We start from the raw sequence: 27,691 nt of genomic DNA, 5'->3' as shown, positions 1-27,691 counted from the left end.
TACCACACTGACAATGTGGGCACGTTAAATATCCACCTCTGTCCTTCGCACATTGAACAAGTGAAATGGCTACCTGGCTCTGTCAGACTGGATGTGTTGCAAAATGTATCCCTTCAGGTTATTCTGACAGTTCCAGAAGAAGCCCTTGATAAGTGTTAGGACCACCCAAGGTAGCTTATAAAAACCTAGTCCTGGTGGTGTGTTTCTGTCACACCTGTGTGTTTCTATCATGCTTCTGTCACTACATGACAGAAGCATGCCATTATATTATAATACTACAAGTTCAAATCAGAGCTTGAGGTTAAAGTCAAAGAACCTTATCGCCGCAAATGTTCTACACAAGAATAAATTTTTGCAACTAGCTTTCAGCATTCAATTAAATGCTGTCTTTTACTTCCATCTTAAAAAAGAAATGTCTCAAACATGACAGCTACAAACCAAACATACATTTAATGATTTATTCAAATAGAAACAACTAGCATATTCTACTCACTTCCATTTCTATCTCATATTTATAAATTGCTTTATGATAAACTACTCTTGATAAATGGAAAGTTGTCTGCCCATATCCATTTTTTTAAAATGGATAAACAATGCCGCTGTCATAGTTTTATTTTTTCTAAATACTAATTCTAAGCTGCATACAATACATTTATTCACTGTAAAATACTCTAAAAAGCTTGTATTTGGCTCTCTGGGAAAAAGAACCATTCAGTATTACAAGGATCATAGACATAACGTAAAACTGTTAAATAAATCTATTGAATAACTAAAATGACTAAAAATATCTAATTGGATTGTTTGCGGAAAAGGAGCCACTGTTTAGAGGAGGTTTTAAATCAACAAATAAAACAGAAGCCTGCATTGCGTTGCTATTTGTTTTGAAGCACAGGCCAGCTCTCAATGAAATCAGCATAACAAGGCAGAAATAAATGGCATGCCGCCTGAGATCGGTTCACTCAACTATGTTAGGGCATGTGGCAGTATTTTGGAGCTGAGCTGTTTGCATGCAGATAACATTAGTACAGTTTTCACACTTTCCATATAACAATCATTACTATATGTTTACTATAATAAGAGCAATGCCTGTTCATCTTCTCTCTGTTTATCCATCTGTCTATCTGTCCGTCGGTCCGTCTGTCCGTCTGTCCGTCTTTCTGAAGCCAGAGTTGGATGCTGGGAAAAAGATCGCATCACTCAGGATTCGAACTTGCAGCATTCACCTGCAGCATTCACCAATGCATTATTGCATTTTGGAGTAATTGTGCACATAGCTACCACACCTGACAATCTCTCATGGTGTGTGAAGTGCGAGGATGCTAGTGATAATAATATAATGCTGGAATGGTTGTATTGTTACATATATACAGTTTAGCATTGTCTTGGCCAATTATTTGATAAAAGTAACTTTTGGTGTGAGAGAGGCTCAGAAAGTGTACCAAGTTGACAAAAGCTGGCCAAGAAAAAAGTTGGTTCTGAAAGGAGTAAAAGGCTAAAAACATATTAAGTTCAACCGCACTCAACTCCCGAGACATTTGTTAACTTAATCGGTTAAATCAATTGGGCACAAAAACTAATCTCATCAATTATCCTTTATCGCTAATTGTGGAATAGCGCATTCTACAATGGAACAGCTTGCCAAGTGGGGTAAAGTACGCAGCAAATGGGCGACGGTAAAAGGTGAGACAGCAGAGGCGACAACAATAAACTGATAAATCGCTGCCAGTCTCTCAACCGATGATTGATCGTGAGCCGTGAAACGGTGTAGACGTTATTAAATTTTATTGAAAGGCCACAACCTTAGAAGTATTATAATAACACATGCTCAGCTACAATACAACATAAAGATCGCTTTGAATGAAGCATTCAGATTCGTGAAGAGCATTAGTGAGCAATGGACAATTGGGACTTTGTGCCAAAGTGAACAAGTACACCTCGTAATGTTTAGTCACCTTCCATGTCTATTCATCAGCTGTCAGCAGCGGTTACTAGGTAGTTATATATGTCAGCAATAGAGACCTGGCAGATATACTATAGCCACTCGCTGATGTAGTGTCGACGGACTGAACTCAACTAAGGTAGGATTAATTATTAGATTAGGTTCTTGTAAGCTATCTCTAGGAATCTAGGTGAGCTGGTGGCAGGGAAAAAGTAGCATGAAGCGCCTGTAGTCACCATGTTTCCTTGCTACAGTTAATCTGCAAGTTTACTTTTTCCGCAAGAAATCTTCTGCAAAAACTCACAACTTTTACTCGCAACATTTGATCGAATATTTCACGCTTGCGAAATATTGAAACGGCACAAGTTTATGATTGATGAGCAAAAGAATGTCATGCAGGTGAGACAGGAGTGTGCCGTTGTGAGTGGCGCGGAATTTCTTATCTTTTTTAACAAAGCACTGGCATTAATCTGCAACATACGAACGTCCGTTGAAACACTTATAGCGCAGTAACTCAATGTGTGCACTACTCCGAGTTCACACCACCCGCACAATGGAAACATTGGCAATAAGGGCAAGTCAATGCAAGTATTTCAGCGAGTACAGCTCAGCTGCTACTAGAAAATACCTGAAGGTAACCACTGTGTGAGTCTGCAGATAATTGTTTGCACAGATAGACAAATAGATTTATAATCATGCATTTTGTATCTAGGCGAAACTAATCTCATCTTGTTCTGTCTTTGTATTTTGTAAGATTATAAGAGATGTGCTAAATGATTTCAAATCGCAGTTCTGCTATCTAGTTTCATGCAGAACATATAATATAATTTCCTACTGAATATTAGCCATATAATTTGTTTCAATTGCAGCTTACATTATCATCAAACCCTTTCAAACACACAGGCGAACGCATTCTTAGTATCAGATATAAAACTGCAGTCACACATTTGATCAACTGAAGCGTTTTCTGCAGTGGATTTGCAAACAAAGCTTAACTCAGCTGTAAAATACTAAACTAACTTTGGCTTCGTTCCAAGTCTCCTACACAGGCAGCATACGAATGTTACACACAATATTTATGATATTGTTATATTTATGAAACTGATATTGCGTAATAAAACACTTGTCTCAGATACTCTATCAGTCCGCAAGCAGACCACGCTTATGCAAATTGGCTGGACGTGACAATAGATATAATGACATGCGTAGCTGCCATCGAGTTATCTATTGAACGCAAAGCTCTGAGGCGACACTGACTGTTTGGTCAAACAGATTGGCAGTTGCTAAGTTAAACACTATCCTTGGCTTCATTATGAGCTCTGAGGAGAAGTCGAGTAGTCTAGTTTGAAGCTGAAAACAAATGGATTAGACTAGGTAAAAATGTAAGTCGCACATATCTCACATGTTTGGAAGTAGTTCAGAATTGTAATAATTTCAATGATTTATCTGTCAAATAAAGGCTGAAGAAAAGCCCTATAGACATTAACACAGTTCGTAATCAGTAGTGGACACCGTATGCAGGGGCTTGTAGACACATGGTGATGGTAGTATCAGACACATTATGCAGGTAGTTATTGACACATGGTGAAGGGAGTATTAGACACAGTATGCAGGTAGTTGTTGACATGTTACACAGGTACTTGTAAACTCCTTATACCATTAGTTGTAGTTTATAGGCAATGAATCTAGCTTGCCCTCTGGCTGAAGTTCAATATTTATCCATAACAACTGTGGCTGCTGGAATGCCCACGGATGTTTTGTCTACCTAAAACTAATCATAGGTGTATACACTCAAGAGGAAATTGTCATCTAGAATTGAGAATTTAATTTCTATTGTTTTGCAATAAAAACGAAGTTATGAAGACTGAAGTTATGTTTTACTTTTGTTACAAAATTATAACATAGCTTATATAGTCTGGTTACTAAGTCAGAAGCTGTCTAGCAGGTATGACATCTTATTGCACATACAACTATTCCATTTGCAATAATCTGTCAATAGGCCTATTTCAAAATGATTTATTGGTTTTTAGCGATGGCTCCTAAGCTGACAATCGATGGATTGGAAGGGCGGGCGCCAAAGTCTCTCAAACATGCCAGGTCAATTCTCAGCAGTGCCCTTGTTTTGGCTCAAAAGAAGCTTTCTGCCATAGAGAAGAACTTTTATGGTAGCAAACATGCAAAGGTTGAGCTTGGCAAGAAAGCAAGGCTAATCACAAAGGTGAGAGCTAAGGCTAATCACAAAGGCGGGAGATAAAACAGCATATTACACTACGATAGACAAAGAGTTGACAACACTAGAACTTTTATCGTTATCATCGATTATTGGTAATATTGACTACCTCAATTTAATTACATTGTTGCGTTTTGCTGCGTCTAAATATAGGCTTTTCCAAGCTCGTTTTTCAGTTCTTTATGAACATAATTTGTAGACTTTTCCAGTGTTCCAATAAATTCAATATAGCTATAAGTTCATATAACATGCTAATTCCATTACCTTTAGTTATTTCTATTTTAGTTTGCAAAGATAACTTGTTGTTACGTTATTTTTGCCATTTACACTTTCCTAATTCTCAACAACGCCATGAGAGTTTTGCAAGACATTTGAGCAAATCCACAAGGTCTCCTCAAGATCAATGTCAAAATCAATTTTGTATATCAAGTATGTTATTTCAAAAAAGACTTTTAGGCAACGTCAGTCCGACGGACTGGCAGAAACAAAAATAAAACATCAATGTTAGTTAGGAGTCGACTTATGAAAAATTGTTCTATTCATAAACAACTTATCACCAAGCAATTGTTGTGTTTTTTTGTAAAAAGCTAGCGGTAAAAGGTTTAAGAATAAAGTGACCCCTAGCAACAGCATTTAAAATACTTTTTTATATATAGTTCACGTGGTCGAGGTATGCGAGATATAAAAAGACAAACTTCTAGTTGTACATCAGTCAGTTCATTGGAAAATTACCATAGCTTTAGTTTTGTTTGTGGTACCACCCAAGGTATGTGAGAACCGAGTCAGTCGGATTAGATGCCTTGACAGGGATGAGCACACGAGTGTTCATCCATCATTAAGAACCGCTCTGAAGATTTGATAAATAGTTACACAATTGCTGGCTACAAAATCAAACACTTGCTTTGTAGCCAAATCATTTGGTTAGGCTAAAAATGATTCTATCGGATCTGCTCGAGGGTCGTTCATACGGAGTAGTGTGTGTGTCGGTTAAGCAATGTGGAAATTGGCATGTAGAGTACAACTTCAAGTTGATGGATATGGGTAGGGTACGATAAGGATATATATATTTTTTATATTTGAAGGCTGGTGCATTGAGGGAATCTAAAGATATCACAAGCTGGTTGTAGCAAAATCATAAGCACCTGGTATACACTTTTTATTAATATCATCAGTGTAAAAGTACCAGCATAGTCAATTATAGGTCAAGATGAGAGTACTGCTAACCGGCAGCAGGTAGGCTGGCAGAGAGGCAGTCAGAGAGGTAATGACGGAAATGGCACTGATTGTGGACAAGCTAGCGTAGTGCCAGCATTGGCAGAGACCTTAAAGTTAGGTGTGGTGAATAAGAAATAATTGCCAGCATGATGCCAAAGAAGTTGCAAGTTAAACATAAAACGTCTACCTACATCTTTGGTATGTTTGGCACATCTGCTGCTAACAATTCACAAGGTCATCATCTTGTTTTTAGCATCCATGTTTAAATGTAGAGTGATGCTTGCAATGAAGCTAAAAATAACTCAGGTGCCAAATATGCTATGTATACATTGGCAGTTTTTCAACTCTCCACCCTAATCAAATTATGAAAGTTGTGTCTAAGGGCGTGCTGTCTTACTCTAGTCAATTTCAAGCACCTTGTAGGGTCGACATGCTGTCCAAGACACTCAGACTCTCAGGTGAAAAAGAGCCTAGTTTATGAAGGGATCTTGAGAAATTAAACAGGTGCCAGTTTTTCACCGCTAAGCCTGTATAATATCAGTGGCTCAACACACAAAAGCAAATATTGTCACTGTAACGCACTCAGCAAATCTAATTTCCTAATAAATGCGCTATCAGGTAGTTTATTTGGAATGCGTCAATATTTTTTTAGGACTGATGTTATTATGATTGGTTGTCGATTGTTTTTTATTTCATTATCACAAGATACCGTAATACTTGGTCCTTGCATCCCAACCATTCATTAGTTACTACGGTATTTGTGGCACTAGTTACTACTGCATTTGTGGCACTAGTTACTGCTGTATTTGTGGTACTAGTTACTGCTGTACTTGTGATACTAGTTACTGCTGTATTTGTGGCACTAGTTACCGCTGTATTTGCGGTACTAGTTACTAGTGTATTGGTAGTACTAGTTACTACTGTATTTGTGGTACTAGTTACTGCTGTATTTGAGGTACTTGGGTGTCAAGCTGGCTTAGTGGTATCATCTTTGACTATCAACCATGGGGTTGGTGGTTCGATCCCTGCTTAATGCCAATCTGACAAAAAGCTCTCAGCAAGCTTTCAATCCTAAATTGCTGGGTCTTTTGGATCTGGGCCTTAACTTGGAGGCCCGTGTACCACACTGACAATGTGGGCATGTTAAACATCCACCTCTGTCCTTAGCACATTGGACAAGTGAAATGGCTACCTGGTTCTGTCAGACTGGACGTGTTGCAAAAATGTATCCCTTCAGGTTAATCTGACAGTTCCAGAAGAAGCCCTTGATAAGTTTTAGGACCACCCAAGGTAGCTTATAAAAAAACCTAGTCGTGGTGGTGTGTTTCTCTACTAGAGAACACTACCAAGCATTGTCACTACATGATAGAAGCATGCCATTATTTTTATTTGTGGTACTAGTTACTACTGTATTTGTGGTACTAGTTACTACTGTATTTGTGGTACTAGTTACTGCTGTATTTGTGATACTAGTTACTACTGTATTTGTGGTACTAGTTACTGCTGTATTTGTGATACTAGTTACTACTATATTTGTGGTACTAGTTACTACTGTATTTTTGGTACTAGTTACTACTGTATTTGTGGTACTAGTTGCTACGGTATTTGTGGTACTAGTTACTACTGTATTTGTGGTACTAGTTACTGCTGCACTTGTGATACTAGTTACTACTATATTTGTGGTACTAGTTACTACTGTATTTGTGGTACTAGTTACTACTGTATTTGTGGTACTAGTTACTGCTGTATTTGTGGTACTAGTTACTACTGTATTTGTGGTACTAGTTACTACTGTATTTTTGGGTTAAAACAACAATATCACTTAGTTTTCATCTTACAAACCTCCAATTCAGCTTTGATGTTTCAATTGTTATTAACAGTACAGTGCGCACTCACTTTAAACTCCTACCAGTACATGTACAGTGTATGTATGTTTAACCTGGTTGTATTATACCTCATCGTTATAAAGTGGCGGGTCAGCATATCTTCTGATCTTTACTTTATTTCACCAGTCAATGCTGACTAAAGCAAATCAGGCCGTGTGGAACATTTTAGAGCTTTTAGAGTTTGACATTTGCTGAACTTACGACCTGCTGAATGCTGATAAACTTAAGGTCTTTTTCAGTGTTGATACATTCTTACCACCCGCCTGCTGAGCCAAACTTCTCCTATATGTTGATATACTACTACTACTTGCTGAACTTAAGGTCCTTACACGTTGATGCTTCTATTATGATGCAGTGCGTTCAGCATCATGCATGACACCTTATGCATTAACCGCATCATAGCAATTGTCAATTCAAAATATATATGTCTGGTGGACCCTCGCCATACAATTTTAATTCGTTCCAGTGTTGCAATCATAAAGTGAAAATGTTTTATAGAGCGGTTTAGAAACCCTTATTAAATATATAATTCATACACCTCCTGGTAAAAACATCAAAATTCTATATATTTACTGTACATATTAATAATTAGTGAATTTCTAAAATTTCTAAAATGAGTTCGGAGTATTACAGTCTATTTGCACCACTTGTTTGCTCTCTATATTTATCATTATGTATTATTTAGTTTCTCTAGGCATGTCATACAAGCCAGACTGACTGTTGCTTCTTAGCAACAGCGTTGACTGGAGTACAGTCAGCGCTGTTGCTAAGAAGTTAACTCACTCATCAGGAAATATTTGTTAAATTAAGTTATTGATTTCTCCATGTCAGTAGTACAAGTTTCTACCATTATAACTCACAGAGATGTAAATGAATATTATTATAGAGCTTCCTCTCGCATGCACCTGATAACTATTATATAAACACCATTGTAAACTGATCTGTTTGGGGCTGCATAGAGAAACACTTATGTAGAAAGTTGTTTGGATAGCACAGATATTCATCACATTTTTTAGTTTTATTTAAAACCAAACACTGACACAAGATTAAATTACATTTGAGAACATTGAGAATCTGAGAAGGTAATAGTGTATATCAAATAAAGATACACCCTATTTCTCTTCCAAGTACAGCAAATGAGAAACCGATATTTTAAGGCTAGCTATTTGGTGTTTGTTAATCAAATCAAATTTGAGAACTTGCACCGACTTGACACTTTATAATATATGGAATTTTTTATGTGATATAAAGCAAAAGCTTAACGCAGATTCTTTATGTTTAGAGATCTCGTACTGATACAAGTTTACATTACATTTGTGATGAACACTATTGTTTCATTCTCATGCATATGTTGTATGTTTCACTCGTAGGTGATGAAACAGGTAAACTTGAGTTGGCTGACAGAACCCATACACCTGGACAGACTGGCAGCGAGGGCTATTTTTTCCGATGATGATGACGGCCTAACCCTTGTCATCAAGCAGATTAGAGACTTCTATGATAAAACTTGGAAAGCAGTGCCTGCTGACCTACAGCCGGTCATAGATCGAATACAGCTAGTACTAAGGTATTTTCTTGCACGCCCTTTGTGAATGCAATTGTTTCTTTTCGTCTCTTTGACAAACATCTTTGTTGCTTCATGAAGTCTAATAAAAAGGTATTACACTCAGAGATTTAATCAAAACAATGTATAAGCTTTTCTCCCCTTTGCCAGCACAATTGACAAAACCCCTTAATTGTGAGTATTACTCTACTAATATAGTTTAATATTTAATATTAATTCAGTTGTGCATTTAGTTTTACATAGTTTGGTAACACATTTATTTTCATGTTATCTATATTACTATTGGTTAATGTCTATCCATCTAATCACTTTTATCGTCATAAAGCACAAAGAATAAGCAATCGCATAATTATTCCAACTCATCAGCGGGTTGCTGATTGGCTCAGTTGGTTGGACAACCAAAGTTGGAAGCTGAATCTTACGGGTTCTAGCCTTATACAAGGAATTTTTTTTCTGATAGGCACGATTAATTTGAGGCTTCGAAAGATGGCGATATAGCTAAGCTAGTCAGGACATTAGTCGAAGAAACAGAATGCCATGAGTTCGACTGTACTTGTTTATTGTTTTGTTTTTATAATTCTCCTTTTCTTAACACTCGATTAAAGCAGTGACTATGAAATATTTAGTGGGAATTTTATGCTTTGAAGTTGTTGAAAGTTTGAAGAATTTATGTATTTACTACATGTAGATCTCTCTCCTGGCTAATGCATGAACTGCTGTTCTGTGTATATGCACTCAAAAATCAATGTTTTTCAGTCTAAACATGAAAAGAAAGCCTTTGTCACGGGTGCTTTTAAGTTGAGTGAAAATGATGTTAGCAAAGCTGAGAGTCATGCATAGCTGTGTACGCTTTGTGTGATTAAACTGGAAATTGATTTTTATTTTGCTTAGAATAATATTTGAACACTGCAGTGAGCTCAGACAAACATAATAAAATCAAAAAGTTTGGATATTGACAACCTCCTCTGTGTTCTCGCTGCTTTTTCAATTCATCTATTATTTTAATGTTTGATCAACTAAGCGAGTAAAACTAAAATCAACAATAAGCTTTATAACCAGTTTTGTATAAAATTTGATTATTTTAAAGAATGTTTCTACATTTGAAAAACTTGCAGAGTTTTTAACAACTCTTCGATAACAACGTAAATACATAACTGATCTAAAAAGTGTTAGAAAGAAGTCTGTACATCGATCAATCAAACAGTATCCTTTGTGAATGGTAACTTAGAGAATACATGCACGGTTATCCACTACATAGCTAAATAAAAATAATTTTAGTAATAGTGTATGTTCGTCTTCAAAACAATATATTTAACACTGAATTATGTTAGTATCATACAGCAACAGTTATGGAATTTTTACAGCGTCGTTGCTAGAAAGCAATAGTTATACTTTAGTAACATAACAGAAAACTCTTGAGAATGCAGAGATGATAAGTATTAATCCAATTGTTTGAATTGATGAGTCGGTAGTGTACTAGCTCAGTTAGATAGACTGTCAGTTTAATAAGATGAATTTTATTGAACCCAGAAAAAGGCTTCGGAATGTGGCCAAGCAGTTAAGTAAGTTGGGACCATAGAGTTATCTTCATGATAACTCTATGGTTGGGACATAAGTGCACTAAACTGAATATTATGGTTTCCAACTTCATATTGGCTAACATTTTAGTCGTCCTATTAATTGCATGTACAAAATTTTATGATTGCGTGAAAGTTGGCTCATTTAAAACAACTGCTAACATGTTATTTTTAAAATATTGCTGGTCAGATTTTGAGCCGTTAAAGGACCTAAACCCTAGTTAATATACATGTGGCTACAGCATACTGTTATAAAAATTTTCCCTCCAGCATGTGATGGTGTTGAAAAGCACAAAAGATAGTTTGGATCAGATGAACTTCATACAATGAGGTTCGACTGTTCGGCTGTTCGACTGTTCGACTGTTCAAAAGTCAACTGTTACGGTTAGACTGTTTGACTGTTAGCAAGCCAAACTAAGTGCAAACAAAAATTGTCATGCAGTATCATCTATGGATGTGAACCTCGCGATCACTTGAAATTATGGTACTACAGATTTATTGTACTACAGCATTATTGTATTATAGAACAGGTCGATTGTCTGTGAATAATGTTGGGGTAGTCAGTACTGTAGATGTGCAGTTTACACTCACTTATATACACAACTTGAGGGACAAATTCTATTCACCTTAGCGCACGAGGTTATTGATATTGCCAGCAATCTTTATTTTTTATGACCAGGTACCTAAGGCTATATTGCCCTCCTCTGTATAACCCTTCTACAGACCCACACATCCAGACTGCCAAAGACTATGAGCTAAAGTACAAGACAATGACAGCTGACATCAAGAAATATCTAGACCATGTCTGTCAACTGTATGAAAAATTTCAGAAGGGCCAAATGTACATGGATGAGATGAGCCAGGTTGGATATTTTAATAATGTTGAGCTATTCATGTAAGCCTGTAAGGGGTGAGGATGCTATGTGAAAGGGAGCAGGAGTAGATGTATGTCCACTCTTACCCATTTGCTATGCGCAAAACAACTTGAAAACTTACCTTTTCATGGCATTTGAGCTAGCAATACTGAGTAGTAAGTACTACAATAATCATTGTCTATCCCTGAATAGTAAGTACTACATTAGCCACTGTCAATCACTGAATAGTAAGTACTCTATTAGCCACTGTTCATCACTGAATAGTAAGTACTATATTAGCCACTGTCTATCACTGAATAGTAAGTACTACATTAGCCACTGTTCATCACTGAATAGTAAGTACTACATTAGCCACTGTCTATCACTGAATAGTTAGTACTACATTAGCCACTGTTTAACACAGAATAGTAAGTACTACATTATCTACTGTCTATAATTATAATTATTATGTTTTCCATATTAATGATTGAGAGCAGTAAGGGACAAAGTATGATAATTTTAACCCAAATATTTACTTTCAAATTGTATTAAAAACATAAAAGACTACTCTGCAAATCGGAGTGCAGAGTAGAGAAAGTTTAAAAAAACTAACGGGTAATTTTGAGGTCACTGCGCCAACACAGATAACTCTGTCCTAATTTCTGATTATTTTGTAATTTACTACCCAGAATCTAATCTAACTCCGAGAAAATTGTAACCTATGCAATGCTTTTAACTCCGTATTAGTTAGCCAGTGTAAAAATGCATTATAACCTATTTATTACAAAATGTAGCAGGCTGGTCTATTTTGTTGTCAGTACATAGGCTGGTCTACGAGCCTTTATGATAGGCTCCTGTGCAGCCTATTCCACTCCTGTTTTATTAGCTATAAAATTGGCTGGCCAACCACTATTATAACACTAATATCTGTTTTTTCTGTCTCTATTTATAATAAGCAGTGTACCAAAAATTTTTAGGATGCATTGACAAGCTATTATTTTTAAATTTAATTATTTTTGAAATTATATAGTTTAACAAACCAGCGTGTATCTTACGATTTAAAAGGAAACTCGTCCATGTTTATGGAGATGGAAAACTTAACTTCTGTAGGCAATATGCTCGCCAACTTAAATTTTCGATATAGCTGCCTATTTGTTGACAACAAAATAGCCAGTTTTTGTAAGATGAACTAAAAACATAAAATCACAATATTGTCTCAGTAGATTTCTCACAAATGTACTCTTTAGAATTGTTAGGTCAGTCTTTTTAAATCCTTTAGTAAAATCATCGTGTGAAATTGACTCTTGCACAGCTATTACTTCTGTATAGGGTACGAGAGAGCTAGCAATGAAACTGGAAGCGGAAGACTGTCCTTTCGTGTTTGCCTTTCATGAAGCGTGTGAGTGCCTGAGAGAAGCCATGCGGTGTGAAGAAGATTGGCTGGTTGTGTCTAATGAATACAAATTCTTTCTTGAGAGTGAAGCAAATGATCTACAGGATACCAAAAGCTCTTTGCAACAAAAGGTAAGGAGAAAAGTCTTAAAGCATGCTCCTAGGCTTCACCTGGGTTGTCTTACAAAGATAATCACTTATATGGTTAGTACACTTATCACAAACCAGTCATCACAGACTGCAAGTTAATATAATTCGCAAAACTTTAAAATCCTTTGAAGTTCATTCAACCCGGCTTCACATTCATGAAAACGAAATAAAGTAATGCGAAGCATTTTCGGTCATCTATTTTTCAATCGCAGTTATTGAAGTGGTTGACCTTGATTGTTGTCTGATTTTCTTTTATACAAAGCAGCAATTGGAGCAGCAATTATTTTCACATACCAAAGAGGCTTTTCAAAAGAGATTTGATTTGTTTGTTTGGATTGGAAACATCAAAGTAAAACCGAGCATTCATGCATAAAGCTGATGTAATCGCTTTTTGTTTCATGGCTCCTTTGCCCAATAACTTGAAGCAAAGGCTAGAATAGCATGTCATGCGCCAGTCAGCAAGTCAGCGCACTAGCCAGTAGCAAAGTCTGGTGCAACCGGACTGCTTAGTTTTGTCAAAAACCTAATAGAGTCGGAAGCCTTGCTATATACTTTTAAACGAGTTCAACTAGAAAAAAATGAAAGTTTTAATTTCGGTTGTTGCCTCCCAATCCTTACAATTCATACCCTAGATATCATGCCAGATCTCTGGCATGCAACAGTAAAATCTTACACAAATAGAATAACAGAAATTGTAAATGCAACTATTAATAAAATGATTAACATTGTAAAAGCCCTAGGTTGTGGGTCTGATTTCTGTACGCAAATAACAGATCAGGTTAACTTGACATTTTTACAGTTTGTGACACGCTGACAACCATAAGCAAGTTTCTTAACATTGTTTAAAGTTTTTGGGCAGATTTTAATGGTGAAATTTATGACTGAGTATGGCTATAGTATTTTAAAAAGCAAATAAAAATTTTATTTTAGCTATATAAGTCGGTTTACGCAGAGTTCTCTAAGTTTCTATTCTAAAGTGTATAACAAACAACTTTGTGTACTCGACTCGGTGTTCAAATTTACTACGATTTTTAACATTGCGGATTTGAAAACATTTCAAGTTTTTATTTAATATTTTTAAAAAGCGTTAGATTTTACAGCAAAATTGACGAGAAAATCTTTGATGAGCTAGTTAATGTTTTATTATTATTTAGGAAATGTTTTACGCGATATTCAAACTGGTTATAATATTTTTGTATGTTCACTTTCAGCAATGAAAGTTATTTTGAGCGCTGTTAAAGTAGGATAGGGTTCTTAAGGTATAAGAGTGGATGTTCGCTGAGTTAACTATTTTTTAGCCCCACTATTGTGTCAGTAGAATCTAACGAGGCTAAGTTGCATGCTGTAGTCAATAGCTTGAGTTGCGAGGCATATGAAGTTGAATAAAAAGAGAAAAACTCCTACTGTGCGCTAATCACAAGACGATCCCTTCTGAATTCGCTAGCCTCAGTAGTGCCTACGAAGTTACCCATTATGTGGCGCCCAGTCAGGTGATCTAGTTGACAGCCCATTTGTGATAAAAAACTTTTTTTGTTCATATCGTTTGCTCAATGATATGATCCAATCAGCATCAACTCCAATAATTCTACATATAGCAGTGTAAGAGATTGCTAAGCCTGATTTATTGTAACCTCTCAATTATTACTAAGCGCAAAGCATATATTTTCGTGGTTCCTTTTCGGTTTCTACAAGTCGCCAATATAACGATTGCCACAGAAGGTTTATCATGTATATAAACTTTTATGAAATAAACAGTCTGCCCATCATTAACAAAAATAGCCAATGAGAAGTAAATACTTGCACTTATCATTAACTGAATTATCCTATAAGATGCTAAAATATATGCTTATCTCTAACAGAGCTGTCCAATAACATGTTAAGACGTGTTTTGGTAATTAAAAGAATTATCCAATAAGATATTAGAGGTTGACTTGCAACAAAATTCACATTACATTTATTTGGTATCAAAAGATTCACCATGTCTTACTCTGTTGTGTTGTAGAAGCCAAATATGTGGAAATGTGATTACAAGCTCTTAAAAGCTCAAAAACGAAAAGCCGCCGTAGATTGGAATCTGTTTATTTATCTGACATAGTCATTACAGTTCGGTTATTGTCTTGTCACGTGATGTTCTCACGTGTATTGAAAGGCCAATAAAAAGCTCAATATAAAACTTATCGAAGCACTAGTTTATGACATCACTGCTAAAAGTGACAGCATTACAATGACGATAATACAGACACGTAAAAACAATAGACATGGTTTTATTGAATGGGTGAAGTATATTTGTGAAAATATTTTGACGAATGAGATTGCATGAAAGTGTAAACAAAACCATCTACAACTACATCACATTTGAGCCGTTTTGGAAAGAGAATCCAAACTACGGCGGTTTCGTGTGGCTGCGATTAACTGATCGTTTTTTAGCTTTTAAGAGCTTGTAATCACATTCCAACATATTTTGCACCTACAACACAACAGAGTAAGATATGGTGAATCTTTTGATATCAAATAACTGTAATGTGAATTTTGTTGCAAGTCAACATTTAAGATTTGTGGTTATCACTAACAGAATCATCCAATCAGGTGCTAAGATGTTAACTGTACTTTGGTTCTACAACAGTGCATGCATTAGTTTTTGATTACAAAATTATCATGTTTACTAATAACTTGTACTATTGCATCATAACACAATATAGAATTAGTCAGTGCTTCATAGTATCAGTTAAAACCTGCTAGAGCAAGAGTTTGTTACAATAAACTTTCACCTGTTAGTAGCTTTTGATATCCCTCTCACGCTCACCTGCAGGCTATGAAAGAGCAAGATGAATACAACAAGCAACACTACAGACTCACAACACTAGGAACGGAACTTGACAATCAAAAATCAGAACAGGCAGTTCTGCAAAGCAAGGAGATGGAGTTGATCGTGCGCCAGGAGAGCCTCTTGGCACGGGTGAGCCCAATTATAGCCTATTGGAGAGTGAACAATGTTTCTCTGAGTTTGTCACTATTGGCAAGATTATGTCTCTAGGTGCTGAGACTTCAGTCCTTTATAACACTAGTTTTAGTTCAACTTCAAAATTAGTTTAATAGCCTATAAAACTGTTATGAATGTTATCATTTTGTTTAGTATCTCAATGTCTAGCAATTACTTGTTATTACAAACCTGACTTGAAAAATAAAAGAGTTATGCTGGGTTGATCAGCCATAATTTAAAAGTTAGCATGATAAGTTTAATCTTTACAAACCATAAAAAGTTGTACTCTCTTTCCCAGAAAGGAAAGTTGCTTTATAACAGTGGCTCTTAACTTCCTTGCCCGTACCAAGCCCAACCAGTTTCATATGCACTTTCACCAAACCTACCTTTATTGAAAAATAAAATATGATTTTTTTTACATTCAAGACATAGGTATATGTTTTACTGGTGTTCAAAATGAACTGTGCATTGAAATCACTGTGGTCAAAGAACAAAAGCAATACAACGAGTGAACTCACAACAAATTACGTATCTTTCCATAAAGACATATAAATAAGACATTGTAAATTGGTGTGACTTCTGCTGGTGCTTTCAAGAGGCCTCCACAAAACCCATGTGACTGGCTCACAGAACCTACAGGTTCAACCAAACTCAGATTAAGAATCACTGCTTTATAGCTAAGACAGCAAGGGCTAAATTGTACTTATAAAAGTCAATATCAAACTGCTGGTTTGATACTCACATCCCTGTACACCCTATAAGCGATACGTTTTTTTAAGGTTAGTTGTGAAGACAACACCGTATAACATCGCATTCTATCTGCTAAACATGCTGTGTTATTTCCTTTTTGAATGGTATAAAGGATACGATGTTATTAGCTATTTCCATATCGCAACTGTTCCCGCATATTAGCATGTCAACTCTTATTAACAACAAAACATTTTCATTCTGTCATCAGGTTGCAGAGTTTAGACTAGACTTTGATATCAAAGAATTTCGATTGGCTGAGGTGAAACGCACAACCAATCCTAAGACTGCCACCCTCTCTGAACTCGATACTCTGAATAAGCTAGTGGAAGAAGTGAAGTTGGAAGGTGAGACAATTCCAAACTTACCTGTTTATGGCAAGAATAAGATAGCACGAGCAATTTCACAGTCACTCATTTGAAGATGTTGAATAGAGGCTTGTTCAAAGTCTAAAAATAATAATTTTGGCTGTTTAGTTAGCCTAGACACTTGAAAACATACACACACTAGCTAAATGCACAAAAGGTCAAGGACACTAGGCTTTACATTCAGTGCAAACTGTCCTTAATTTTTATCATGCTGCTACTTTGTATTTTTATATCCACAAATTAATCGATAGTTAATTATGACTATCAACCATAATTTAACTTCAAATACAAAAAAATGAAATAGCAATAATAATAAAGCTAATAAAAAATGAATTAATTATGAGTTAATTATGACTATCAACCATAATTTAACTTCAAATACAAAAAAATGAAATAGCAATAATAATAAAGCTAATAAAAAATGAACAAGTTAGCATTGCTTTACGAAACTTGAATAGTTGCAAATTGAATGCATGGTTCTCTTGCCATGGTTACCATATTTGAGAGGTGCCTAAACATCTCGAAGACTAATAATACATATATGTATAATACTAGCTGAATTCTCGCCGTTGCACGAGTAATAATAAAGTTGTTACATGGAAAATCTATTTTTAATCAACATATACCATTCTAACTTTTAAATGAAAGTGTTTTGTTACTTCTGTGTGTACTATAAGTTTATGCTATATCTATATATATATATACAGTGAAACATGGATAACTCGCCCTCGGATATAGCGAACACATGGTTAACTCGACTGGATTTGCTTGGTCCGTTCCCACGCAATGATAAATGGCTCTATATAACTCGAACTCAACACCGTTATAACGAACTGTTTTTTGCCCAACGGCTACCGAAACGGTTGCTATCGCTTTAGAAAATCACTTTATTCCAAGCCATAGAGGTAAACCTCAACTTTTCGTAATTCATAAGCGTCGTTATTACCTCCATCGGCAAAATATTTTTGTCAACGACTGTTCTAAAGGTTTGGTGAAATTTGATTTATACTGCTATACGATGAATAGCACGGACTAGCCGGGTCACGGGCGCAAGGATTTTCGCCACGCACATACAAAACAAAAACAGCATGTTGTTTTTGTTTTGTATTTGCGTGGCGAAAATCCTTGAGTGCGTGACCCGGCTAGCCCGTGATGAATAGTTTTCCGACGTTGATTCCGTGTTGAATTAACGTCGGAATGTTGAATGTTTAAAACGTCTTAAAAATTGTAATTAAACGTATACGTTGTCTTAGCTAAAAAAAACTATTCATCGTTTGGCCTAAACACAAAATACGTGTGTACATTCAATAAGTATCCATTCAAAAAGCGTGAGTGATATACAATGTACCGTAAAACCTCGTAAAACTTTTAACTGAATTGCCTCGGAGTGTTGCTCTTAACGAGTCCCAGGTAAAGTAAGGTAATCTTTGCAAAAACTTCAAGAAAGATCGGCGAAATTGATCGTGGGTAAAACGCTCAAAAGAAAAAGATGTCTTTTCTTTGAGCATTTCAGCAACGATCAAGTTTTGCCAATGTCAATCTAAAAAACGTCCTGGCAATAACATCACCTCAAACAACAAACCAATCTCAAGTGATAGAAAAATTTATAATTTTTGATAAAAACGTTTTAAACTTTACATTAGAAGCATTTAATTTGAAACAAGCCATTTGTGCTTTTGATTTATATTATAGTTTGTATATGTTCATGTATCTACTAATAAATAAGTAAATACATGGACTTGTGACAGTGCTCTGATAACTTGAACACTCTGATAATTCGAACACTTTTGCTCGGTCCCTTGAAGTTTGAGTTATCCAAGTTTCACTGTATATAGCTGTGAGTGTCAGAAATTCATGTCCATTTATAGCGCTATAGTTTTGGGAACAAAAAAACCTTATTGCACTGGATCTTAACTCGAAGCCCCCGTTCTGCAGATAATTCTGTTTCTTTCTGGTTTTTTTTCAGTAATTCCTGTTCTGCTTTTGTAATTGTGCTTATAATCGGTGCATTATGCATCATGATCTCTCAGGCAATCATGACCTTCATGTATGCTAATAGTACCCATTAGTATTTTTGCGAGTGCTGCATAAATATGAGCACAATTATTCCATAGTATGACAAATACAGCACAAAGTAGTGGTTAGCTCGCCTGTCTGCAGACCTGGTGGTTTAAAGCTCAATTTTAGGGCACAGCTGATTTTTTGTTCCTAAATTTTGATTGCTATAACTAGATAAATGAAAGGTGAATGAAATTATATATATAATTTATACATATAGTTGATATTAGTTTGTAGCTAACTATTATTGCTAGTAATAACAAGCAGTTTTGGTAGCCAGGCAGTAATAAATACATGTACACGGATGTATAAGTATTAATAGTTTATTGCTCGTACATGTAGCATTTGAAATAGTAGTAACACTATTACTGGTATCAGTAGAACATTGTGGAGTACTGCGGTTGAAGCAGACTATTCTAAGTAGGGCTATGCAAGTAGGACCAATGTGATTAGTATTAGTGTGAGTAGTATCGGTGTGAGTAGTATCAGTGTGAGTAGTATCGGTATGAGCATTCTCAGTGTGAGTAGTATCAGTGCGAGTAGCATCAGTGTGAGTAGCATCAGTGTGAGTAGTATCGGTGTGAGTAGCATCAGTGTGAGTAGCATCAGTGTGAGTAATATCAGTGTGAGTAGTATCGGTGTGAGTAGTATCAGTGTGAGTAGTATCGGTATGAGCATTCTCAGTGTGAGTAGTATCAGTGTGAGTAGTATCAGTGTGAGCAGTATCAGTGGGAGTAGTATTAGTGTGAGTAGTATCAGTGTGAGTAGCATCAGTGTGAGTAGTATCAGTGTGAGTAGTATCAGTGTGAGTAGTATCAGTGTGAGTAATATCAGTGTGAGTAGTATCGGTGTGAGCAGTATCGGCGTGAGTAGTATCGGTGTGAGTAGTATCAGTGTGAGTAGTATCAGTGTGAGTAACATCAGTGTGAGTATAGTATCAGTGTGAGTAGTATCAGTGTGAGTAGCATCAGTGTGAGTAGCATCAGTGTGAGTAGTATCAGTGTGAGTAGTATCAGTGTGAGTAGTATCAGTGTGAGTAGCATCAGTGTGAGTATAGTATCAGTGTGAGTAGTATCAGTGTGAGTAGTATCAGTGTGAGTAGTATCAGTGTGAGTAGTATCGGTGTGAGTAGCATCAGTGTGAGTAGTATCAGTGTGAGTAGTATCAGTGTGAGTAGTATTGGTGTGAGTAGCATCAGTGTGAGTAGTATCAGTGTGAGTAGTATTAGTATGAGTAGTATCAGTGTGAGTAGCATCAGTGTGAGTAGTATCAGTGTGAGTAGTATCAGTGTGAGTAGTATCAGTGTGAGTAGTATCAGTGTGAGTAGTATCGGTGTGAGTAGCATCAGTGTGAGTAGTATCAGTGTGAGTAGTATCAGTGTGAGTAGTATCGGTGTGAGTAGCATCAGTGTGAGTAGTATCAGTGTGAGTAGTATCAGTGTGAGTAGCATCAGTGTGAGTATAGTATCAGTGTGAGTAGTATCAGTATGAGTAGTATCAGTGTTAGAAGTATTAGCGTAAGTAGTGTCAGTGTGGTTATTGGAGTTACCTGTCCCTGCTCATGTTTATAGGGAGGATCTTGCAAGATATCCACAAGGAACTAAATCTCATCAAGTTGAAGCTGACACAACTAACCGAGAAGCAGCAACATTATCAAAAGTTGACCTTGAACTATGAGCAGCTAAATAGACATGTCAAATTATTAGATCGCAGTTATCTATCAACCTCTAAGGAACTGCACCAGAATACTCATACAATAGAACACATAAAGTGAGTGCTGAGATGTCAATGTTTATGTTATATGAATGTAATTGTTAGTAAACAAAATTCTATCGGCCATGCAACTGGGTGTCACACCTTACACCGCGTGTACACTAGTCAATAATCTGATAATATATTTTATCCAAATGCTGGCCTAAACATTTTGCAACATGAGCAGTGATTAATGTCGATAACGCAAGCTATACGTTTTGTGCTTGTTATTTTGTTCTTCATATCTAGTAGTTGTAAAGGTACTAGGCTTAAAATAATCATCTTTGTATTCACTAGCTCTATTTGGATGCCCGATAAAAAAGTGTTGTCTTAATGGAGGAGTGAACCTTTTATACAGCTATTGTTGACCAGTTATAAGTGATTCATGAATTTTCTAAGTCAGTATACATTGTATATCAAAATCGCACAAAATCGGTAAAATCTATCAATAACTACTTTTTGTTAAAAAACCACAAATTTTTAAATACGTCATAATAGGCATTAAATTTTTATAGATTTGTGTTTTGAATTTTTTGTCCAGTTATTTGAATACATTTTTGTTTATGTGCAACTAGACTGTCTGGTCTGTCTGACTGTCTCTTGTGCTAAATTAGAATTACAATAATTGCATGCTATAACAAGAATCCAGCTGAGTTTATGACACATTGTTAAAAGACTTTACCAAAAAAAAATCAAAAATGGTTCAAAATGAAACAACTTGTTGCTTGGTAGACCGGACTTAGTAGGCGTTGCACTCTTTTTTATTGTTTCCTGTAACAAACTAATCCAAAAATTAGTTAATAGTTTATTAGTTTGTATTACGAAACGTAGCAGACCAGCCTGTTTTAAATTAAACAGAATTACTAAATTACAAAATTAAACAAGGACAATTTAAATTTTGACTAATTACTCGGGCAGTTTAGAATCTACTAGCAATGAAAAGCTGCCAAAATATTTTTTTTAACAAAGTGAGTTTGGTTGTTAAATGCCAGGTAGGATGTACGGAGCTTAGCGGAGAGCAAACTCGTTGTAAAAGAAAAATCAACATTCTTCTGTTGCAGGTATATGGTACAGTACCTCGACACCCCTGATACAGCGCAGCAAATATTTCTCGAGCTTCCCAGACGGAGAGAGGCGCTAGGCATGTCTCGCTCTCACGGTTTAAACCTTCAGTCTACTCCAGGTATAACATCTGCTAATCACAATGCACGAAACAGACCCACTATAGTTGTGGTAAACTCGCATATAGTGGTAATCTATCATGGTTATTTTAGATTGTAATGTAACTAATAAATAGATTATTCTAGGCGGTTTAAATGGAATTTGTTTTCAACTTTATTTGGAAGTTTTTTTTTATACTTTATTAGCAATAATTTTATTTTGAACCAAAATGGTTTCCAAATTATGCTATGAAAGTGACATAGAAAGGTTAAACTTTAAACACTTCACAGCTGGTAAGTTTAGTCTCTCGCAATCTGACCATCACGGCAGACAGCCAAGTTAACATTTAGCACATCATAACTGGAGCGGTAGGCATTCCTGTAACAGTAGGTAGGACTAGGGCAGTTGCTTATAAAAGGTTTTGGATTTATGCAGATGATGTGTTAGACAAAGTGTTTGACCTTCTCTCTCAAACTCTTGGCCTCAAGTGGGTACAAATGTACAGAGATTTGCCATTCTACCCGGAGAGAGGAAGTCGAACCATCGAAGAAGACATAGTCCGCATACAATCGGAATGCGTGAGAGATTCTATTAACAAAGAAATTAGAAAAAGTTTGGATAGGTGGCGCCGCTTCCACACTAGAGCAAAAGTAAGTTTCTCTTTCTGCCAATAGCAATATTCTCTTGTATTTTACATCTTCCTGTTTGTTATTTAGAAGGGCTAACACTTTAATTCATGTGCCCAGGGTAATTCAATATGTTGATCCTTCGCACAAGAAAACGCGGTTGCGTAGGTTCATTTTGTTTTCCTCCACATCCGGTTTAGGCAGAGTTACGAAAAGTGGGCTGTTTAAAGTCTAATACGTTTAATATAATTTCAAAGTTTCAAGTTGCTCAGCTTTCTAATTGTTTAGAACTTACCTGAAAAATACTGCGTGTATCTAAATCTAGCTGAGAAATGAAAAATGGCTGACACAACTTTAGTTTTTAATGACGCACTGATTGATATTCTTGGTAACGAAGACTGAGAAACACACAAAGCTAAAAAGCTCCTCCTCATCAGCAATAAGAGTTTGACACTAAAACTAACTGGTTTTCTCGCCATAACAAGTATACACTCTATCAGACTCGGTGTACATAACAAGTATACACTCTATCAGACTCAGTGTACATAACAAGTATACACTCTATCAGACTCGGTGTACATAACAAGTATACACTCCATCAGACTCGGTGTACATAACAAGTATACACTCTATCAGACTCAGTGTACATAACAAGTATACGCTCTATCAGACTCGGTGTACATAACAAGTATACACTCTATCAGACTCAGTGTACTGTAGCCATTATGTTTCCTCAGTTACCTCTAAAACATCCCTTCTTTGAAAGTGTGAAAGAAGACATATTCATTCTCTTTGATTTTTTCTATTGTTTTTACAAGCTTAAACCATTAAAATGATATTTACTTGAAAAGGAATTGTGCTATTCTAAGTACTTTCACAGTTGATAAAAGTCTGTAATATAGTCTAGTATCAGTGACCTGCTTGTATATACGAGACAGGGCTTCACAGTGTTAATTGCGCAAATCAACAAAACAACAACACAAACTGCTGTCGTTGGCTTTTAGGAAGATCTAAAAACAACAAATGATTTCCAAACGCTTAATCCATATGGTTTTGTATGCCAAGACTTGCCAACTGTTAGAATGTGAATTTAAAAGTTCACCAAAGTTCATAGCCTATAATATATACATGTACATCTTATTTGAATATAAAGTCGATGCAGTTTGCTTGCACATGATAAGCAAGTATTGTTCAAGTGCTTTTAGTTATGAGAACTAAAAGTTTGATTTTCTAACTGCTGAGACTTCAACCCTTTTTCTACCACCATATTTGGTTCAACTTCAAATAGTCTTCATCACTGTTATGCTGTTTTAGGCATCTGATCTCTTGCCAGTGCTTAGAAAAATGGGCGAATATGATATCCTGGCAGCGCTAGAGACGGTTGTTCACCCTCCTAGGGCAAAGACTCCTGTAGTAGAACGATTTCCAACATTCCTTGAAGCGAGCCTAGTACCTTACTACCAGCAAGTGTCGAGATACGATCACCTACGTCACAGCAAGAAAGCCTCTCAAACTCCTGCACTTCCACCAATAGCAAAGTCTTCAGTCCCGCGTGTGCGAGCTTAATCTATAGGATTATTGGAGACTACCAGCATTGAACCAGCTTACATCTCTTCAGTTAAATTTTAGTTTAAAGCTTTGTAAAAAAATTTAATTAAATTTAAAAGCTAAATTAAATTTAGAAAAATTTAAATTAGCTTTTAAATAAGATTTTAGGATTTTGTGGTAAAATACTTAACACAACAGTTTCGTTCTATTTAGGCATACGATCAATAAATCAACCAATCAGCAAGCAACCAGTTCTGCTCAAGCATTTCGTATTCACTACTTGCCAAATTTTGCAAAGCAAACATTTTTAAGTAAGTTTGACAAACGTTTTATTTTTTCGTTTATTGTATTCATTCCATTTTATAATGTAGCAACTTTCGTAAATTTGCTCAACATATATGCGAGGATGTGTGGCTGTTTTGGTGGCATATTTAAATCTTTCAAATATTCAATTATCTTTTCTACTGGTTTTATTAAGTTACGTTATAGTTTGGAGTCATATAATATGTCATCAAAGTTTCAAAGAGTGCATCAATTCCATTAACTTGAACCGAGAGCATATTTTTGAGATGTTTAGCAGGTGCCTGAAATTTTTAGCAGGTGTCCAAGATGTTTATTTTATACAGTTGACCTCTATCTTGGCTGTGCCTAATCTTTGTTTAAAATACAATTCATTTTGAAACATTCAACAAAATGATTGGTCACAGGTGCACGTGTAGCTTTGCTCAGCAAATTTGCGCTGCTAGAAAGATTAAAAACTTAAGTTTTGGCAATAAGTACAGCACCGTAATTAAATAAGTTTGAAAGTCAACTCCGACTGCCTCTTGGAGAAGTCTGCCAAAGATTTATGGCAATGCTAACTTGTCTTAAAGTATCGTTGTAGCTACATTTAGAACTACAGAATGGGAAAACCTGACTTGTGAAAACCGAGAGTGTGAGAGTACATGCATACAAGTTATTATTATATTATTATTATTATACAATTATTATTATTATTATTGTTATTATTATTATACAATATTTGAACATCTTGAAGGTTTTAAAACTCAATTTTTAATGAAGTGCATGCATGAATAACAGTAACGAAAACTCTATAAATGATGATGATAATAGTAATAGTTCTACATATTATTATGATGATAGAATGAAGTACATACAGTTTATAGAAGCATACAATGTCCACCATAAAAATAAGAGAGAGCTAAGATGATATTGGGATATGGCTGCCTGATGGACTGACTATAAAAGATTCAAGGGAGCGCAACTATTAGTATCTGTAAGTGCTACGAGTGTGTGACGTGAATGTACAGAAGTAGCGGAAATCGATGATCAAAAATAACATTGAAAAGTTTAGCTTATTACGAACTCAAATATAAATGTGATCAATAAATGATCAATATACATGTTTTGGCTGGCTCTAGATACTCTCTGAGTTCTTAACTAAGCATACGACAAGTTGAGAATTACAAATATAGAGAAGAGAAAAGGCCCTGACTTTGATAAAGGTGTTACACTCTACATCTATGAGCCTATGTGGCCAGATTGTACATGCATTGAGATAAAGGAGAAAGGGGACTAATTTCAGCAGGGTGAGTTATTCCAGCTGCAGTATATGGACAATGTGAAAAATTATTCCAGTCAAAAAATAAAGACTGCAAAAATTTTGGCAAAAGTATTAAATCGAATATTAACATTTACAGTGAACAAAGTGAGCAAGGCAAAGAAATCTTTCTATAGAAAGTATCTCAAACTTGAGGCGCAGACAAATCAAGAAAAAGCATTCAAGTGAATTAAGGATGAACATTTAAAAAAGGAAAATAAAGGAATGTTGACTGCAACCATAGACCTATTAACTATATACTATTAACTATACAGTTAATAGTATATAGTTAATAGGTCTATGAATGCAACTCAAGACCGAGCACCATCAATAAAATAAATATGAAAAGACTGTATAGAAATCAAGCAGAAACTAATTTATGTGAAGTGGTTTATGGGAGACAAGAAACCTCATTCCAAGTTTTGAGCAAATGCAGCAAACTAGTAGGAGGTCTGTTTAAGCAATGATATACAGCCCCCAGTGGTGGTTGTATATCATTGGTTTAAGAAACAGCGCAAGGCAGCGGTAAGTTTAGCCCGTTAGAACATTTTAATGTATTATGGATTTAACTCGCTAAAATGCAGTCAATCATAAATAGAGAACATTGTGACTTGAAAGTCATAACGCAAAAGGTTGTTCAAGAGGATTTCAACAGATCATGTGATTCAAGCCAGAAGGCTGGACATGATTGTGAAGAACAAAAAACCTAAACACACCTAGCTGATGAGTGACAAGGAAAAGGCAAAAAAAAGATATCAGGTTTTGATAATTGCAATGAGAAACCTATGGGGAATCTTTGTGAATGTAGCGTACGTAATAATAGGAACACTGAGGCAGAAGGAGGTTTTGAAAATGAACTGATCAACGTAAAAAATGGGAACTTCCATGATCAGCAAAAATATTTAGAGAAGTGGTAAAATTTCTCAGTTAACTTTTAAAAAAGACAAAACAGCCAGCTGAACACTAATAATAATAATAATGTCTTTTAATAATAACATGTCTTTTGAGATTATACAGAAGACAGCCATCTTAGGAACAGCTCACATTTTGAGGAAGGTCCTCTTTTAGTGGAATTGAGGAAGATGTTGGATACTTTGGCCTTTTGTAAAGACCCGGACTCAACACAGACTAAAACCAGTCACCTACCACCACACGACTGTGAAGAAACTTTTACAATAATAATAATTATAATAATTATAATAAGAACACTCCAGTAAAAGTAACCAGGGCTGCGATTGAAACTCTAACAGTTAGCGACGTAAATGTAGTCAGGATAGCATTATGAAAAGTCCATTTAGAAAAGTTAAAATTTTTCTGTAGCTTTGTTACAGTTGTGTAAAATCCTATGGACAGTCGCACCCCACCCATCTTAACATAATAGAACTCAATGATAGGAATATACATCTGATAGACAAAGCTGTAGAAAATCTCATAGTATTAATAAGAATAACGCTAATAATTATTAATGATAATATGAATAAGAGTAATAACCCTTTCACATTTGAACTATGTTATGACATAAGCTTGAGTACACCTTTTTAGGTCCTCATGAGGTTCTGCAAGTTTATATTCAGCACAATTGTATCCACTGAAAAACAACATTCTGTCAGATATTAGTAACTAGATCATCGATACTCCTGTTCATGATCATGTTATTGGAAATGTAATATTTTTTGTTATGTAATTTCTTACTAGCATTGGTTTAAACAACTTTATTTTTCAGTGTGCATCCTTTCTATCACTTTTAGCAGCAGTGTACACTCGCTCTGAAAGCAGCAAACTCATTTTTATGTTTAACTTTTTGAAGCAGGCTATCATGTTAGCAGTGAAATATTAAGAAAACTTTTAATTCTTTCTGATTTTTTTAACCATTATTATGAATCGTAAAGCTACAGTGATAGCGGAAATATTTTAGTAATACCAATGATATACAGCCTTATATCATTTGTAATACCAATACATACACATGGTGAGAACAAGATATCGGAGTTGTTCGTCCTTGTATTACGAGAGCCGAAACTTCTCACTTGCTCTATGCATTTAAG

The 27,691-nt window shown here is 35.6% G+C and overlaps 1 protein-coding gene across 1 annotated transcript; it reads left to right on the top strand.

Moving 5' to 3' along the window:
- Positions 1-2,025: 2,025 nt before the first annotated feature.
- LOC137404478 (centrosome-associated protein CEP250-like) lies at positions 2,026-24,141 on the top strand. The gene is made up of 11 exons (XM_068090699.1): positions 2,026-2,078; positions 3,970-4,157; positions 8,641-8,837; positions 11,091-11,274; positions 12,595-12,801; positions 15,629-15,763; positions 16,746-16,881; positions 20,531-20,729; positions 21,773-21,894; positions 22,308-22,522; positions 23,813-24,141. Exons 2-11 carry the CDS (start codon positions 3,972-3,974, stop codon positions 24,062-24,064), a joined length of 1,833 nt encoding a protein of 610 aa, XP_067946800.1. The 5' UTR covers positions 2,026-2,078; positions 3,970-3,971; the 3' UTR covers positions 24,065-24,141.
- The last annotated feature ends 3,550 nt before the right edge of the window (positions 24,142-27,691 follow it).

The sequence above is a fragment of the Watersipora subatra genome, chromosome 9 (assembly GCF_963576615.1).
Source record: "Watersipora subatra chromosome 9, tzWatSuba1.1, whole genome shotgun sequence".
Taxonomy (NCBI): domain Eukaryota; kingdom Metazoa; phylum Bryozoa; class Gymnolaemata; order Cheilostomatida; family Watersiporidae; genus Watersipora; species Watersipora subatra.
Note: the sequence above shows the minus strand (reverse complement) of the source record. Positions and strands in the feature narration are given on the sequence as shown.

Bases quoted from the DNA above. Each gene is read 5' to 3' on its own strand.
- LOC137404478 (XM_068090699.1), top strand. From the start codon at position 3,972: ATGGCTCCTAAGCTGACAATCGATGGATTGGAAGGGCGGGCGCCAAAG. The intron at 16,882-20,530 runs GTGAGACAATTC...TCATGTTTATAG, and splicing joins GGAAGAAGTGAAGTTGGAAG to GGAGGATCTTGCAAGATATC. The intron at 21,895-22,307 runs GTATAACATCTG...GGATTTATGCAG, and splicing joins AAACCTTCAGTCTACTCCAG to ATGATGTGTTAGACAAAGTG.